At 41.1% G+C, this 15,062-nt stretch overlaps 1 protein-coding gene across 1 annotated transcript in view; it reads right to left on the bottom strand.

The window, feature by feature from the left end:
- The window catches only part of COG3 (component of oligomeric golgi complex 3), a 73,257-nt gene that overhangs the window by 29,238 nt on the left and 28,957 nt on the right, over nt 1-15,062 (bottom strand). The window contains exons 13-14 of the mRNA XM_025364506.1: nt 13,838-13,998; nt 5,347-5,452 (exon numbers count right to left, since the gene is read on the bottom strand). Of these exons, the coding sequence (XP_025220291.1) occupies nt 5,347-5,452; nt 13,838-13,998 (267 nt within the window). The remainder of the gene's footprint in view (nt 1-5,346; nt 5,453-13,837; nt 13,999-15,062) is intronic.

Here is a 15,062-nt window from a genome sequence, read left to right as displayed (position 1 = left end):
GTGTATATATGTGTGTGTATACATGTGTGTGTATATGTGTGTGTATACATATGTATATAAACATATATATAAAATAAAATGCTAAGTCTTGAATCCAAGTTGTGGGTATGGGTGTTCATCATTCATCTTTCTACTTTTCTGTATATTTGGAATGTTTTTTTTTTTTTTTTTTTTTGAGACGGAGTCTCGCTCTGTCGCCCAGGCTGGAGTGCAGTGGCCGGATCTCAGCTCACTGCAAGCTCCGCCTCCCGGGTTCACGCCATTCTCCTGCCTCAGCCTCCCGAGTAGTTGGGACTACAGGCGCCCGCCACCGCGCCCGGCTAGTTTTTTGTATTTTTTTTAGTAGAGACGGGGTTTCACCGTGTTAGCCAGGATGGTCTCGATCTCCTGACCTCGTGATCCGCCCGTCTCGGCCTCCCAAAGTGCTGGGATTACAGGCTTGAGCCACCGCGCCCGGCCTGGAATGTTTTCAATAATAAGAAAATAGATCTATGATATAGAAGTAGATCTATGATATCTATGATCTGTAATAAGTTACAGAACAAACGTAATTCATTTTTATAAATGGTTACAGCAGCATATGCTTACAAGAAGGCCTGGAGGTTGTATGGCATAGATTTGAGGGGAAAGGGATGAGGGAAATGTTGAGGCTTAGTACTTTCTTTCCTTTTATTTATTTATTTATTTATTTATTTTTTGAGATGGAGTCTCGCTCTGTCACCCAGGCTGGAGTGCAGTGGCGCGATCTCGGCCCACTGCAACCTCCACTTCCTGGGTTCAAGCGATTCTTCTGCCTCAGCCTCCAGACTAGCTGGGACCACAGGCTCATGCCACCACACCTGGCTAATTTTTTGTATTTTTAGTAGAGACGGGGTTTCACCATGTTAGCCAGGATGGTCTCGATCTCCTGACCTAGTGATCTGCCCACCTCAGCCCCCCAAAGTGCTGGGATTACAGGCGTGAGCCACCACATCTGGCTTTTTATTTTTTTGTTTGTTTGTTTTTTGAGACAGAGTCTGGCTCTGTTGCCCAGACTGAAGTACAGTGGCATGATCTCGGCTCACTGCAACCTCCACCTCCTGGGTTCAAGCAATTCTCGTGCCTCAGCCTCCCAAGTAGCTGGGATTACAGGCAAGTGCCACTATACTCAGCTAATTTTTGTATTTTTAGTAGAGACGGGGTTTCGCCATGTTGGTCAGGTTGGTCTCAAACCCCTGACCGCAGGTGATCCGCCTGCCTCAGCCTCCCAAAGTGCTGGAATTACAAGTGTGAGCCACCGTGCCCGGCCAGTACTTTCACTTTACAATTTTGTAAGCTTTTTTTCCAAAAAACAAAAACTACTTGTATAATTTTTTTTCTCTCTTACCACTCTTAATTAACTTGTATAATTTTTAAATTTCTTCCACAGAGCTCACTTTAAACTAACATTTAATTTGTATGAAGTATCTTAAAGAAAAAGAATAAACAAATTACATCAAAGAATATTAGGAGATGAAAGTACAGTACTTTTCCTTAGGAATATGGTATGTGCAGGATCCCTTCTTCAAAATAAAGTGCCAAAAGAATTCCCCCAAATAAAAGTTTAGTCAAACAAACGTGTTTAAGTACTTTAAAGCCAGAAGTCAGCTTGTGTTCATTTTCCCCTTTCCTGGGTAACTAATACTAGTTCACCGGGGCAAACCATCAAAAGCTAAGTGCCCCCTGGCTGCCTCTCCTGAAGAGCAAAGCAGGCCCCAGGACCAGGGCTTCTCCCACAGCCCTCCTGCACATCTGCCTCCATTGTCCTCTGCGGGCCTGACCTCTCCATTACTTGTTCTACATACAGAACAAAGTTGTGCTTTTAGAAGGTACTGATAACTGGTCTCTTCACAAGATGGTCTCACCACCAATTGCCCTGACACCTCCTTCTATGCCATGAACTTCACATCATTTAAAGCCCTCCTTTCAGAGGCTTCTCATTCTCTCACTTCCAGCTTTAGAAGTGGGAACCAGGAAACCAGGAAAAGTGATTATGACATACTCTTTCTGGTTTTGCTCCACTTCCTACCTGATTAGAGCCTTGCTTTCCACACCAAGTTCTATCGCCATTGTGATAACACTGATAACTGCACAGATGATGAGCTGTTCATCCTTATCTTCTCAACTCCAAAGACTTTCTCGTCCATCCTCACACCCCTACGCCAGGGGCAATTCTTAATACTTGCAGAATTGTATTCTTATTACTTTCTACAGACTTCCTTCTTCCTCTCAACTATTCCACCTCTAAAGTTTTAACACTTAGCATGCCACTTTATAACCACAATGTTCTAGAGATTTCGATCTTCTCACCTATTTATGTTCTAGAGATTTCGATCTTCTCACCTATTTACACAAACTACACGGGCAACCCCTCCTCCTCTGACATCAATCGCACTCTCTCACTTGCCCACTTCTGACCTCGCTGGCTGTCAGTTTACTCCTCTATCTCCATTTGCTCCTTAACATCAGCACTGGCTCAGTTTCTCTCCCAAGACGTCTGCTACAGTCACTCTACACTCTGTCCTAGAATGATCTTACACAAGCCCAAAGCATCAACTATGCCTCATCCTTTATTTCTAAATTAGTCTTTCTATCTACAGCTCTAGGGCAGTGCCGCCCAGCAGAAATACAATGTGAATCATAAATGCAACACAGTAAAACATCACATTTTAAAAAGTAAAAAAGTTAGCCAGGCAGGATGGCATGAGCCTACGGTCCCAACTACTTGGGAGGCTGAGGTAGGAGGGTGGCTTTAAGCCTGGGAGGCAGAGGTTGCAGTAAGCCAATATCACACCACTGCCTGACAGAACCAGACCCTATCTCCAAAAAAAGAGTAAAAGAGGCCAGGCCCAGCGGCTCACGTCTGTAATTCTAGCACTTTGGGAGGCTAAAGTGGAAGGACTGCTTGAGCTCAGGAGTTCAAGACCCATCCTGGGCAACACAGCAAGACTCCGTGTCTATTTAAAAAAAGAAAAAAAAAAATGGCTGGGCATGGTGGCTCATGCCTGTAATCCCAGCACTTCGGGAGGCCAAAACAGGAGGATTGCTTGAGCACAGAAGTTCGAAACCAGCCTGGGCAACATAGTGAGACCTCATCTCTTTGAAAGGAAAAAAAGAGTAAAAAGAAAGCAGGATTGGCCAGGTGTAGTGGCTCACGCCTGTAATCCCAGCACTTTGGGAGGTCAAGGCAGGCAGATCACCTGAGGTCGGGAGTTCGAGACTAGCCTGGCCAACATATAGTGAAAGCCCACCTCTACTAAAAAATACAAAAATTAGCTGGGCGTGCTGATGCGTGCCTATAGTCCCAACTACTTGGGAGGCTGAGGCAGGAGGATCGATTGAACCCGGGAGGCGGAGGTTGCAGTGAGTTGAGATAGCACCACTCTACTCCAGCCTGGGCAACAGAGTGAGTCTCTGTCTCTCAAAAAAAAAAAAAAAAAAGGAAGCAGGATTAATTTTAGTATATTTTATTCAATCCAATATGTCCAAAATATCATTTTAACATGTAATCAATATAAAAATTACTAATAAGATATTTTCCATTCTTTTTTTTATTTTTCTGAGACAGAGTCTCACTCTGTCTCCTAGGCTGGAGTACAGTGGCACAAACTCGGCTCATGGCAACCTCCACCTCCCGGGTTCAAGAGATTCTCCTGCCTCAGCTTCCCGAGTAGCTGCGATTACAGGCGCATGCAGCCACGCCTGGCTAACTTTTATATTTTTAGTAGAGACGGGGTTTCACCATGTTGGCCAGGCTGGTCTTGAACTCCTGACCTCAGGTGATCCACCCGCCTCAGCCTCCCAAAGTGCTGGGATTATAGGTGTGACCCACTGCACCCAGCCTGTTTTCCATTCCTTATATCATACTAAGTCTTGGAAATCTGGTGTGAATCTTACACACTCAGACTAGCCCCATTTCACATGCTCAATGGCAGCGGCTACCATAACGGACAGTACAGCTTCTAGAACCATATAACACGGACCCTCTCAGTTGTTCCACATGGACCTTATTCAACCCCTACATCTGAGGGCCATCAAATTCTACTGATTCAAACTTCTAACCATATCCCTCATCTCTGTATTTCTCTCCATCGCCCTAACACCATCCTGGTTCAAACCACCTTTATCTTTCAAATGGAAAAACATAACAACTTCCTGATCATACTCTACAGTTCTGCCAATAATGCCTCATTGTAATGCCAGTAATGGGTTAAAAAGTAGGCTTTAGTGGGGAAAGAGAAAACGCACAAGGCTGGGGTTGGCAAGAGAGAAATGTACTCTCATGTCTCCAGTACTCATAAAGAGGTATAGTAGGACACGGTATGGGTTCTATTGCAGAGGAGGAAATTTTAGCCCTCTGTGAGGTCCTCCCTCCTACAGGGCAAGTGTGATAAAATGGCTTTGTCGCATGGGCAATATCCAGCTGCTTGGCAGTCTGGATTCAGTGTAACAACTGTTTGTAGAGTAGACTCAGAACACCTGATGATGCCCTTCACCTGGGGATCTTGAAGTAGCTGGGGCTCTTTAAAGCCCATGGAGTTACAGTACCCACCTTCCCAGATGACCCATGAGGAGCTGAGCTTTAGAGCCACTCTTATAGCTGGGTGAGGAGGGGATGGCTTACTTCCCATCTAGCTTGCTGTCTAGGTCCCTAATGAGTATCCAGGGTGATTCTTGGGACAGTTTTGCTCCTTGTATAACATGTACCCTAGTCCAAGCCATCCCATACAACTGTGTCAATATTTTACTCCAGTCCCAGACACTCAATATGTTTACAAAATGCAAATCTGATGGTCCAGTCACCATGAAACACTATGCCAGCTAGAAGTCCAAAGACCGTAAGACTATTACAAGACATCTATCCCAATCTGGCCTATTTTACCTGCTCCTTCCCCACATTCAACCTGGGCTCAAACATACCAAACCACTTGAATATGCAAAATAGCCATGGTTTTCCATTCCTGCATGCCTTCCTACATTCTATTCTATCTTAAACAAACTTACTTCACCTGGCTCTCTCACACTCTTCATAAACACACTATATCTCTCAGACACCACACCCCACACTGAGCCCACCTTCCCACACTCAGAGCTCATCTCCCTTCGCAAATTCCGTGCCCCTCATCCATGATCCAAGGGCACCCTGTGCAAACCATCAGCATCTCACTCACCACTGAATTCTGTCTGTGGCTTGGCAATTTCCCCCCAGTAAAGTGTGGGCTCCTCAAAGGCACAAGTTGTTTTTCATGCCTCGGACAGGGTAAGTCCTCAATAAAGGTTTATTAACCCGAATGAATAAATGTTGGCAGTTAAGACATCATAACATACCAGATTTTGTCAGACTGTTAGACTCTCCTTCCTCTAAGTGAACATCTGAAAATGAAGCTTCTGAAGGTACCTTCTTCTGTTCATCTTTCAAACTCTGTGCAATTTGCTGTATAAAGAAATTAAAAGGAACGTTATCGTTTTCAGCAGTGTTTGGCAACATGAACATGTTCTTTATACAAAGTATATATATATATTTTTTGTTTGTTTTTCAACTTGACATTTGGAAACTATTCAGATGTAAGACTGGATACATTCTGAATACCACAGATGTTTTTGTTCAAGTAACTGGCCAATCTAAATAACAGGCTTTTTCTTTATGTGATAATAGCTACAGTACGCTATTTTTGAAACAGATATTTTTTAAAAATTAGCATGGACTCACTGCCTAAAGAATAACATGCAGTATACAAAGGACACCAACTACTAAATTAGTTATGAAAATCCCACTAATTTGCATTAATTATAAAGGTGGAAATACACAGAAATGAAGACCTAACAGTCATCTAGTTACTGTAAAAAAGAATGGCCAGTCATAAAAATGAGACAATGGACTTTGGGAATTCAGGGGCAAAGACTGGGAGGCAGGTAAGACATAAAAGACCCCACATTGGGGACAGCGTACACTGTTTGGGTGACAGGTGCACTAAAATCTCAGGAATCACCACTAAAGAACGTATTCATGCAACTAAAAACCATCTGTACCCAAAAAAAACTATTGAAATTAAAAAAAAAAAAAATTAATGGCCAGAGAATTGGTTAGGAAATAGACTCCCTACCACACAGGCCAGTCCACTCACTCTGCGTGTAGAAATTGGAAAGTACAGCTAATCCCTAAACAGCAAGCAGATGTTACAGCCAGACCACTCTTTTTTTTGAGGCACAGTCTCGCTCTGTTGACCAGGCTGGAGTGCAGTGGTGTGATCTCGGCTCACTGCAAGCTTCGCCTCCCAGGTTCACGCCATTCTCCTGCCTCGGCCTCCCAAGTAGCTGGGACTACAGGTGCCCGCCACCGTGTTTGGCTAATTTTTTGTATTTTTAGTAGAGACAGGGTTTCATCATGTTTGCCAGGATGGTCTCAATCTCCTGACCTTGTGATCCGCCTGCCTCGTCCTCCCAAAGTGAGCCAGACCACTCTTATACCCCAGTCCCTCACCAAAAGAAAAAAAAGTAAGCATATTTACTGCAAGTGGTTATCCTTAAGTCAAAAGGTCTACTACACACGGGAGCATCCAGGATACAGGTCATGTAATGACTGAATAAACATATCAAATATACCGCTAAATTACACTAGGAGGGGAACATATAGAAAACTTTATTGCCTAACATCCTATCAGACACAACAATTAAAACAGGCGTTCTTATCTATAATACAAAAACTGATATTCCTAATGAAGGCCAGGAGGGGAGGAAAAGGAGGGAGCACCATTCCCTAGATGAGGCTGAGAAACAGACCTAGTCTTCGTCATACCTGCTTTGTGGCCCTCAAAATCAAGGCAGCTCCTGCAAATGGACCACCCATCTGCTCCCTGTTGTAATCCGCAATACCAAGACAGATAAAGATAATTCCTGCTACGGACCACTGAAAAGAAACAGCCCCCACTGCCTGCCTTAAAAGGGCATCTGGTCCCTGCAAGGTTGATTCTGCATATTATTTAAAAAGTAACAACATATAAATAATACAACCAGCCAAAATGCAGTAAGTTTAAATAGAAGTCAGAGGAAGAGATGTGAGTTTAGGAGAACATCCTTAACACAGGTAAGGGCATATTTCCAGCCTGTTAACTTTAAAACCAACATACTTATTATTACACATTTATCCACCTAGGCATTGAAATAAATTAGGTTAAGTCAAAATGCTGGTGAGGATGTGGAGCAACAGGAATGATCTAGTATACACACATATTTCTATGCTGTCATCTGAGAGAGCTTAAAAGCAACAATACCCCTGCAGCAATGAGCACACCTAATGCCCAGATCTGCTTCTAATACAATCCTTCAATAAAGGAGCCAGCACTCCTTGAAGAAATGGTTGGTTCTAGGACAGAGGCAGGAAATACATTGATGCACCGGAAGTTCTTATAGTGCAAGGAAGTAAGGAAGTTCTCAAAATAAAAAATCTACATAAATGAGTATGTCAAAAGGACATAGGAGCCAACTGAGAGAGCTCCAAGTGGTGAAAGCTGGAGCAGCAAAATAAAGTACCAGTGAACTATAACCCAAAGTATGAATAAATATCCATAAGTCCACACTGACATCAGTAAGTGACTGAATCAACAAACTGGAAAAAGAGACAAATCTCCCTTACAGAAAAATTCCAAGTATTTATATAGATACTTTGCCCTTAAAAAAGGCAGAGCACAACCCACTCCTTAAACATGGGTTACACATGGGACTTCCTTCCAAAGAGCACAGTGTGGAAAGTGGGGAAGAGGAATAACTGCACGGTGGCGAAACCTGACAGCACTACTTCAGCCAGATGGTCAAGTTCAATATCAACAGTGAACACTCATGTTGAAAGGCTGTACCCTTAATACGCTGTAATAACAACGGCATTTTACACCACTGTGGTTTTCCTCCCAAAAACCCAAAACACTAGTCTAATCATAAGGATAACATCAGACGAATTCCAACAAAGGAGCATCGTATAAAAAGCTTGAAATACTCATGACAACACTACAAACCAGTTGTCAACACTGCTAAGTCATCAAAAACAAGAAAAGTCTGAAAACTGTCACAGACAAAAGGAGCCTAAAAAGACATAAAAACTAGGTGCAATGTGGTGTTATAAATGGGATCCTGGAATAGAAAAAGACCTGAAAAACACTAAGAAAATCTGAATAAACTATGGACCTTAGTAAACAAATACCAATGAATCACTACTGGTTCATCAATTGTGGCAAATGTATCATATCAATAGAAGATCTTAGTAATAGGAGCAACTGGGTGCAGGGTATATAAAAACTCTGTACTAACCTCTCAATTTTTCTGTAAATCTCAAACTATCTTAAAATATAAAGTCTATTTTAAAAATAAAAATAAAAGAAATTAGGACATTTGATATCCAAGAAAAGCCGTGTAAATAGAAACAGAATAGTATCTGAGCCACATCTGACAACTTTAACGACACAGATTGGCACTCTGTGACAAAAGATATGCTGATGAATACAGGATACACTTAGGAAGAAATGATCTTTAATCTATTTTCCACAGATATTTAAGTCTACAGCTCCTGATATAAACTAATTAAGCGAGATTAGTGTATAGACCTGGCAAAAATTAGATTACCTTTTTTAAAATTTAATAGCTTACAGATTTCTCAAGACTGTATTTCTTTTTAAAATGTTAGAAACATGATGACTTAGCAAAATCATTTCAGGGGACATTTTTTAAATTCACTAGCACCAATACTGCCTTTGGAATTTTTCAAATAAAATAATCAGGCCTCTAACCTTTTTTTTTTTTAGGCAGGGTCTCACTCTGTGACCCAGGCTGGAGTACAGTGTCACAATGACAGCTCACCCCAGCCTCCATCTCCTGGGCTCAGGTGTTCCTCCCACCTATGCCTCCGGAGTAGCTAGGATTAACAGCCGCCACCATGCCTGCCTAATTTTTGTACTTTTTGTAGAGATGGGGTTTCATTGTGTTGACCAGGCTAGCCTTGAACTCCTGGGTTCAAGCGATTCGCCCACGTTGGCCTCCCACAGTGCTAGTATTACAGGCGTGAGCCACTGTGCCTGGCCAAGACTATTTTTAAAAAGTCAAATGTTATGTTTTTAAATATTTCAAGGGTTAAATAAATGACAACAGCCACTGTCTATCATATGACTACCAGCATTAAGTGCTTTCTGGGTCATTATCTTTACTCTTACAACAATTATCCAGGGTCAGTATTATGCCTGTTTTACAAATAATTAAATATACTGATAAAAGATAAGAAAGAGCTACTAACTGGGCTGGGATTTGAACCCAGGTCTATCTCACTCTTACATTTCCCCCTATGCCATGCAAATGGCAAGCTTACATGGGCAAAAATCTCTAAAGAGATTTGAAATCTGCAGATCCATATTTAGAATCAAATGTTTGACAGCAATCTCGTTGTATATCTTAGTAGGATATATTCTAAGAACAAAAGAAGTATAAAAATCTTGAATTAAGTTTGCTATTAGTCATGGCATTAGTGTTATCATTCTGAAACTATTTTGTGTATGTTGTAATTTGAAGCAAATGAGTAAATACACTAGAGGTGCTGGGAGCCAGGGTTTCTTCTGTGAGACTGGAAACACAAATACGAGATACGGGAAAACCCTGTGGAACTGGATCTGAACTGGAGATTTCAGTATGATCTCATGATACTTTAAAATGTATATTTTTCTAGCTCTTTAAAGAGGGCTAGAAGTAATGACATCCACCATTAGAAATGAGCACACCTAATACTCAGATCTTGGTTTCTAAATACCACCCTCTTTCCCCTTAAGGAACCAAGGGTTCCTGGAGAAAGAGCTGACGGTAGGTCTGGAGCAAGGAATGCAAAAGGTGAACACCTGGATCATCCTGTGCAAGAAAACAAAGGACCCTAGATTGACCAAGAAAAAAAGAAAGATGATTCAAATTACTAGAATCATATGGCATTGCAAGGAGCCCAGAATGGCCAAAACAATTTGAAAAAAAAAAAGAACAAAATAGCAAAACTACTTCCCAAGTACAAAATTTATTTAAAAACAACCGTAATCCAGACAGTCTGGTGGAGCACAAGGATAAGACAGAAAGATGAATGGAATAAACTTGAGAGTCCAAAAACAAAACAAAACAAAAAGCCGTTAATCTATGGTTAACTGATTTTCAACAAGGGTGCCAAGACCATTCAATAGACAAATAATAGCCTTCTCAATAAATGATGCTGGAACAACTGGATAACCACATGCAGAAGAATGAAACTGGACCCCTACTTCACATCATATACAAAAATTAACTCAAAATGGATTAAAGACCTAAATGTGAAAGCTAAAACTATAAAACTCAATAAAACTGTTAAAAAAAAGTACTGAGAGACTACAGTCAAATGGACAGAGGAGCCAGCGTAAAGGGGCTGCCACTGTCCAAATTTGGGACAATTTTGAGCATTGAAATGAATAATGATGGCTGGGCATGGTGGTTCATACCTATAATCCCAGCACTTTGGGAGGCCAAGGTGGGCAGATCACTTGAGCCCAGAACTTTGAGACCAGCCTGAACAACACGGCGAGATCCCATTTCTACAAAAGAATGCAAAAAATTAGCTGGGTGTAGTGGCACACGCCTGTAATTCCAGTTACTCAGGAGGCTGAGGTGGAGGATTGCATGGGCCTGGGAAGTCAAGGCACTGCACTCCAGCCTGGGCAACAGAGTCAGACCCTGTCTCAAAATAATAATAATAATAATAATAATAATAATAATAACAATGATGATAACAGATTAAAATATAATGACTTTTTAAAAAAATCTAATAGTCTATAATGCTATATAAAGCAGGGGTGAGGAGAAGGGATGAAGAAAGGGAAATTAATTCTTTACAGCAGACTGCCAACTAATAAAGGTAGAAGAAATGGCAGATGTGAAAAATGACCATTTTACTGCCTCCCAATGTAATAATTGGTTCAGGCAAGAATCATCAATGGATGCTAAAGCCACTGACTGAAAAGATTTGGGGGAACTCAAATAATCTCAAAGTATCACCCTATAATTATTTATTAATTGCAAATAAAGAAAAACTGGCCGGGCGCGGTGGCTCAAGCCTGTAATCCCAGCACTTTGGGAGGCCGAGACGGGCGGATCACGAGGTCAGGAGATCGAGACCATCCTGACTAACACGGTGAAACCCCGTCTCTACTAAAAATTACAAAAAAACTAGCCGGGCGAGGTGGCGGGTGCCTGTGGTCCCAGCTACTCAGGAGGCTGAGGCAGGAGAATGGCATGAACCCGGGAGGCGGAGCTTGCAGTGAGCCGAGATCCAGCCACTGCACTCCAGCCTGGGTGACAGAGCAAGACTCCGTCTCAAAAAAAAAAAAAAAAAAAAGAAAAAGAAAAACTGTATATTTTTATAATGAAGAGAGCTAGCAATCACCACTTTAACCAATAGTGGAACAACCTGACATTATCTGCCTTTGATATACTGAAATAAGAAGTACACATCAGCTATGCAGTATTCTTGAGGGAAAAAAAAAGTTTAACTTGAATCTAAGCAATAAGAAACAATCAGACAAATCCATAATGTGACATATTCTGCAATAAAACTGTCCTGGTCCCTTGAAAAAAGTCAATGCCATAAAAACAAAAGACAAAACAAAAGGGGGGAAGGAAGGAGTGTGGATTTGAATTAAAGATATTATGGTGCATAAAACCCAAATGCAACATGATAACCTTGACTGGATCCCACTTTTTAAAATTTTTGGTCCAATTATAAGAGACACCTGGGCCAGGCATGGTGGCTCACATCTAAAATCACAGCACTTTGGGAGGCTGAGGTGGCGGGATCACTTGAGGCTGGTCTCAAGAGTTCAAGACCAGCCTGGCCAACATAGTGAAATCCCATCTCTACTAAAAATACAAAAATTAGCCAGCTGTGGTGGCTGGCGCCTTTAATTCCAGCTACTTGATAGGTTAAGACAGGAGAATCACTTGAACCTGGGAGGCAGAAGTTGCAGTGAGCCAAGATTGCGCCACTGCACTCCAGCCTGAGTGAAAACAGTGAAACTATGTATCCAAAAAAAAAAAAAAAAAAAAAAACAGACATCTGAAGGACAAATGGGGAAATTTCAATATGGACTATATATAAATAATATTATTGAATTAATGTTAATTTCCTTAAATACAAAAATGATACTGTGGTTATATGAACAATTGTCGTTATTCTTACAAAAATAAGAACTGAAGTACTTAGCAATGAGGAGTTATGATGTCTGCAACTTTCAAATGGCTCAGCAACACACACACACAAAGAGATAAAGTAAATGTGATGAAATAACAACAACTGGTGAATCTGAAAAACAAGTTCTAGATTCAACTGGATACTTGATATTAAGGAACTACACTGTTTTTAGGTGTGATAATTATATTATGGTGTGTTAAAAATAAAAATGCCCTTAACTTTTTAGAGTTACCTACTGAAGGTTTTTTTTTTAAATTTTGTTATTGTTGTTTTTCATATTTAACCTCTTGACTTGCTTATCTTTGCTCATTGGTTTCTGCTACTTAGAAGGAGTAACCCAGAATCTATAACCTTCAGGAGTGTAAAGTTATATTCCATCCTGCTTAGCCTGCAGTGGTCACACTTTTCTGTTGTTGTTGTTGTTGAGACAGGATCTGGCTCTGTCACCCAGGCCGGAGGGCAGTGGTGTGATCTCGGCTCCCTGAAACCTCCACCTCCCGGGCTCAAGTAATCTTCCCATCTCAGCCTCCTCAGCAGGTGGGATCACAGAGGCACACCACGACACCTGACTAATTTTTGTATTTTTAGTAGAGATGGGGCTTCTCACCATGTTGCCCAGGCTGGTCTTGAACTCCTGAGATCAAGTGATCCTCCCGCCTCGGTCTCTCAAAGTGCTGTGATTACAGGTATGAGCCACCATTCCCGGCCTAGTTCTATTTACTAATTGAAATCATGTTTGGAATTTGCTTTAAAATAATTAATGGGGGTGAAAGGGAGTACAAAAAGTCTAGCCATGTTAAAATGAAGGTAATGGCACCTAAGAGGTCATCATATTACAGTTTCTACTTTTGCTTATATTTGAAAATTTGCCTTAAAAAAGTTCTAATTCTGTTTTAATACTAATATCTTAGGCATTATTTAAAGTCTGTCCAGAACTCAAAGAAAATGAAGACATATATGGAATTGAAAGATCAGGAAAATAAACCCAAGTCTTCAAACCATAACTGGACACTTGTACGGTATAATTTGAGGAGATGGCCTCCAGGGTTTTTATGAGAGCATGACACACGGTTACATCGTCACCATCAACCTGGTGGCTCCTACATTATCAACCTTCTTCTATGTCACTTACTCAAAAAAAAGAGAAATCACAGGGATCACTAATTCAATTTTAAAATTGAGAATGTGTATTTCCTGCCAATGGGAAGAGAATGGAATAGAATGTTTATAAAACATAACTTGAAGGAAAGACAAACTAACAAATTATTTTTAATTCTTTTAAATGTTATCTCCCTTAATTTTTATAGCAAGCTTATCTTGATTTTACATTTTGAGGAAGAATTAAAAAGAAAAATCCCATTTTAACTAGTAAAAAAATGTAGGCTAGGCACGGTGACTCACGCCTGTAATCCCAGCACTTGGCAGGCCGAGGCAGGTGGATCACTTGAGTTCAGGAATTCGAGACCAGCCTGGGCAACGTGCGGAGACCATGTCTCTATTTTAAGTTATAAATTTTAAAAAAATAAATAAATAAAACATCTAAAAACTGTGTGGGGGCAAACGGGAGATCAAGTAAGGAGATCCTACCTCCATCATTACTAACTTATCGGGATATGCCAGATCTCCAGGAGCTGGTTTATAGCCCGTGATGTCCGTCTGAATATAGATGTGGGTTCGGTAGACGAGCCGCTCCTGTACATCTTCTAACATCTGCTTGACTCCAGCTGCAAATGCCCCCAGTTGCTCAGCTGATAAAAAAGTGCAATCATCCATTCTTTTAGATTGAGGAAAACACTTTCTTTTAAACAAGGAAAGATACTACTAAATTGTTCAGAAACAGTATGAACCACTTTTGCTTCAGAGGCTGTGGTTATATTCTATTTCAGTATGACTTAATGAGCTGGGAAAAGTTTAATAAACGTCTTTCAATTTCCTCAACTTTAAAACTGGGCGGTACTCTATTAAATTAATTATATTATTAATATGAATAATAAAATCTGAATTTTAAGAGTGCTTTGCTCTTTAAAAGTTATTTCGTATAGCTTCAGACCAAGACTAAGAAATTGCTAAGGTAGCTTATTAACTGGGCTATCATCATCCCCACTTTACAAATAAATTGAGTACCACAGATATTAAATGACTTAACATTTTCACAGAGACAAGTAAAAAGTAAAGTATGAGTTTATATAGCATTTCTTTATTTCTAAGATGCCATCAGCAAGGCGCAGTGGCTCATGCCTATAATCCCAGCATTTTGGGAGGCTGAGGCAGGCAGATAACTTGAGCCCAGGAGTTCAAGATTGGCCAGCCTAAGCAACATGGCAAAACTCCGTCTCCATAAAAATACAAAAAATTAGCCAGGCGTGGTTGTGCGCATCTGTAGTCTCAGCTAGTTGGGAGGCTGAGGTAGGAATCACCTGAGCCCAGAAAATTGAGGCTGCAGTGAGCTGTGCTCATGCCACTGCACTCCAGCCTGGGCAATAGAGTAAGACCCTGTCTCAAAAATAATAAATAAATAAATAAAAAAGATGCCATCAATTTTAAGACACACTAGTAATCCTGTAACGGCCTTCCAAAAGATAGGGGGTTAAAGATAACACATAATCACATTAGGCCAGGCACGGTGGCTCATGCCTGTAATCCCAGCACTTTGGGAGGCCCAGGTGGGATGATCACTTGAGTCCAGGAGTTCGAGCCCAGCCTAGGCAACACAGTGAGACCCCATCTCTATTAAAAAAAAAAAAAAAAAAAAAGAGGCCAGGCACAGTGGCTCATGCCCGTAATCCCAGCACTTTGGGAGGCCGAGGCAGGC

Source organism: Theropithecus gelada, chromosome 17, assembly GCF_003255815.1.
Source record: "Theropithecus gelada isolate Dixy chromosome 17, Tgel_1.0, whole genome shotgun sequence".
Lineage (NCBI taxonomy): Eukaryota > Metazoa > Chordata > Mammalia > Primates > Cercopithecidae > Theropithecus > Theropithecus gelada.
This window is presented reverse-complemented; position numbering and strand designations above follow the sequence as displayed.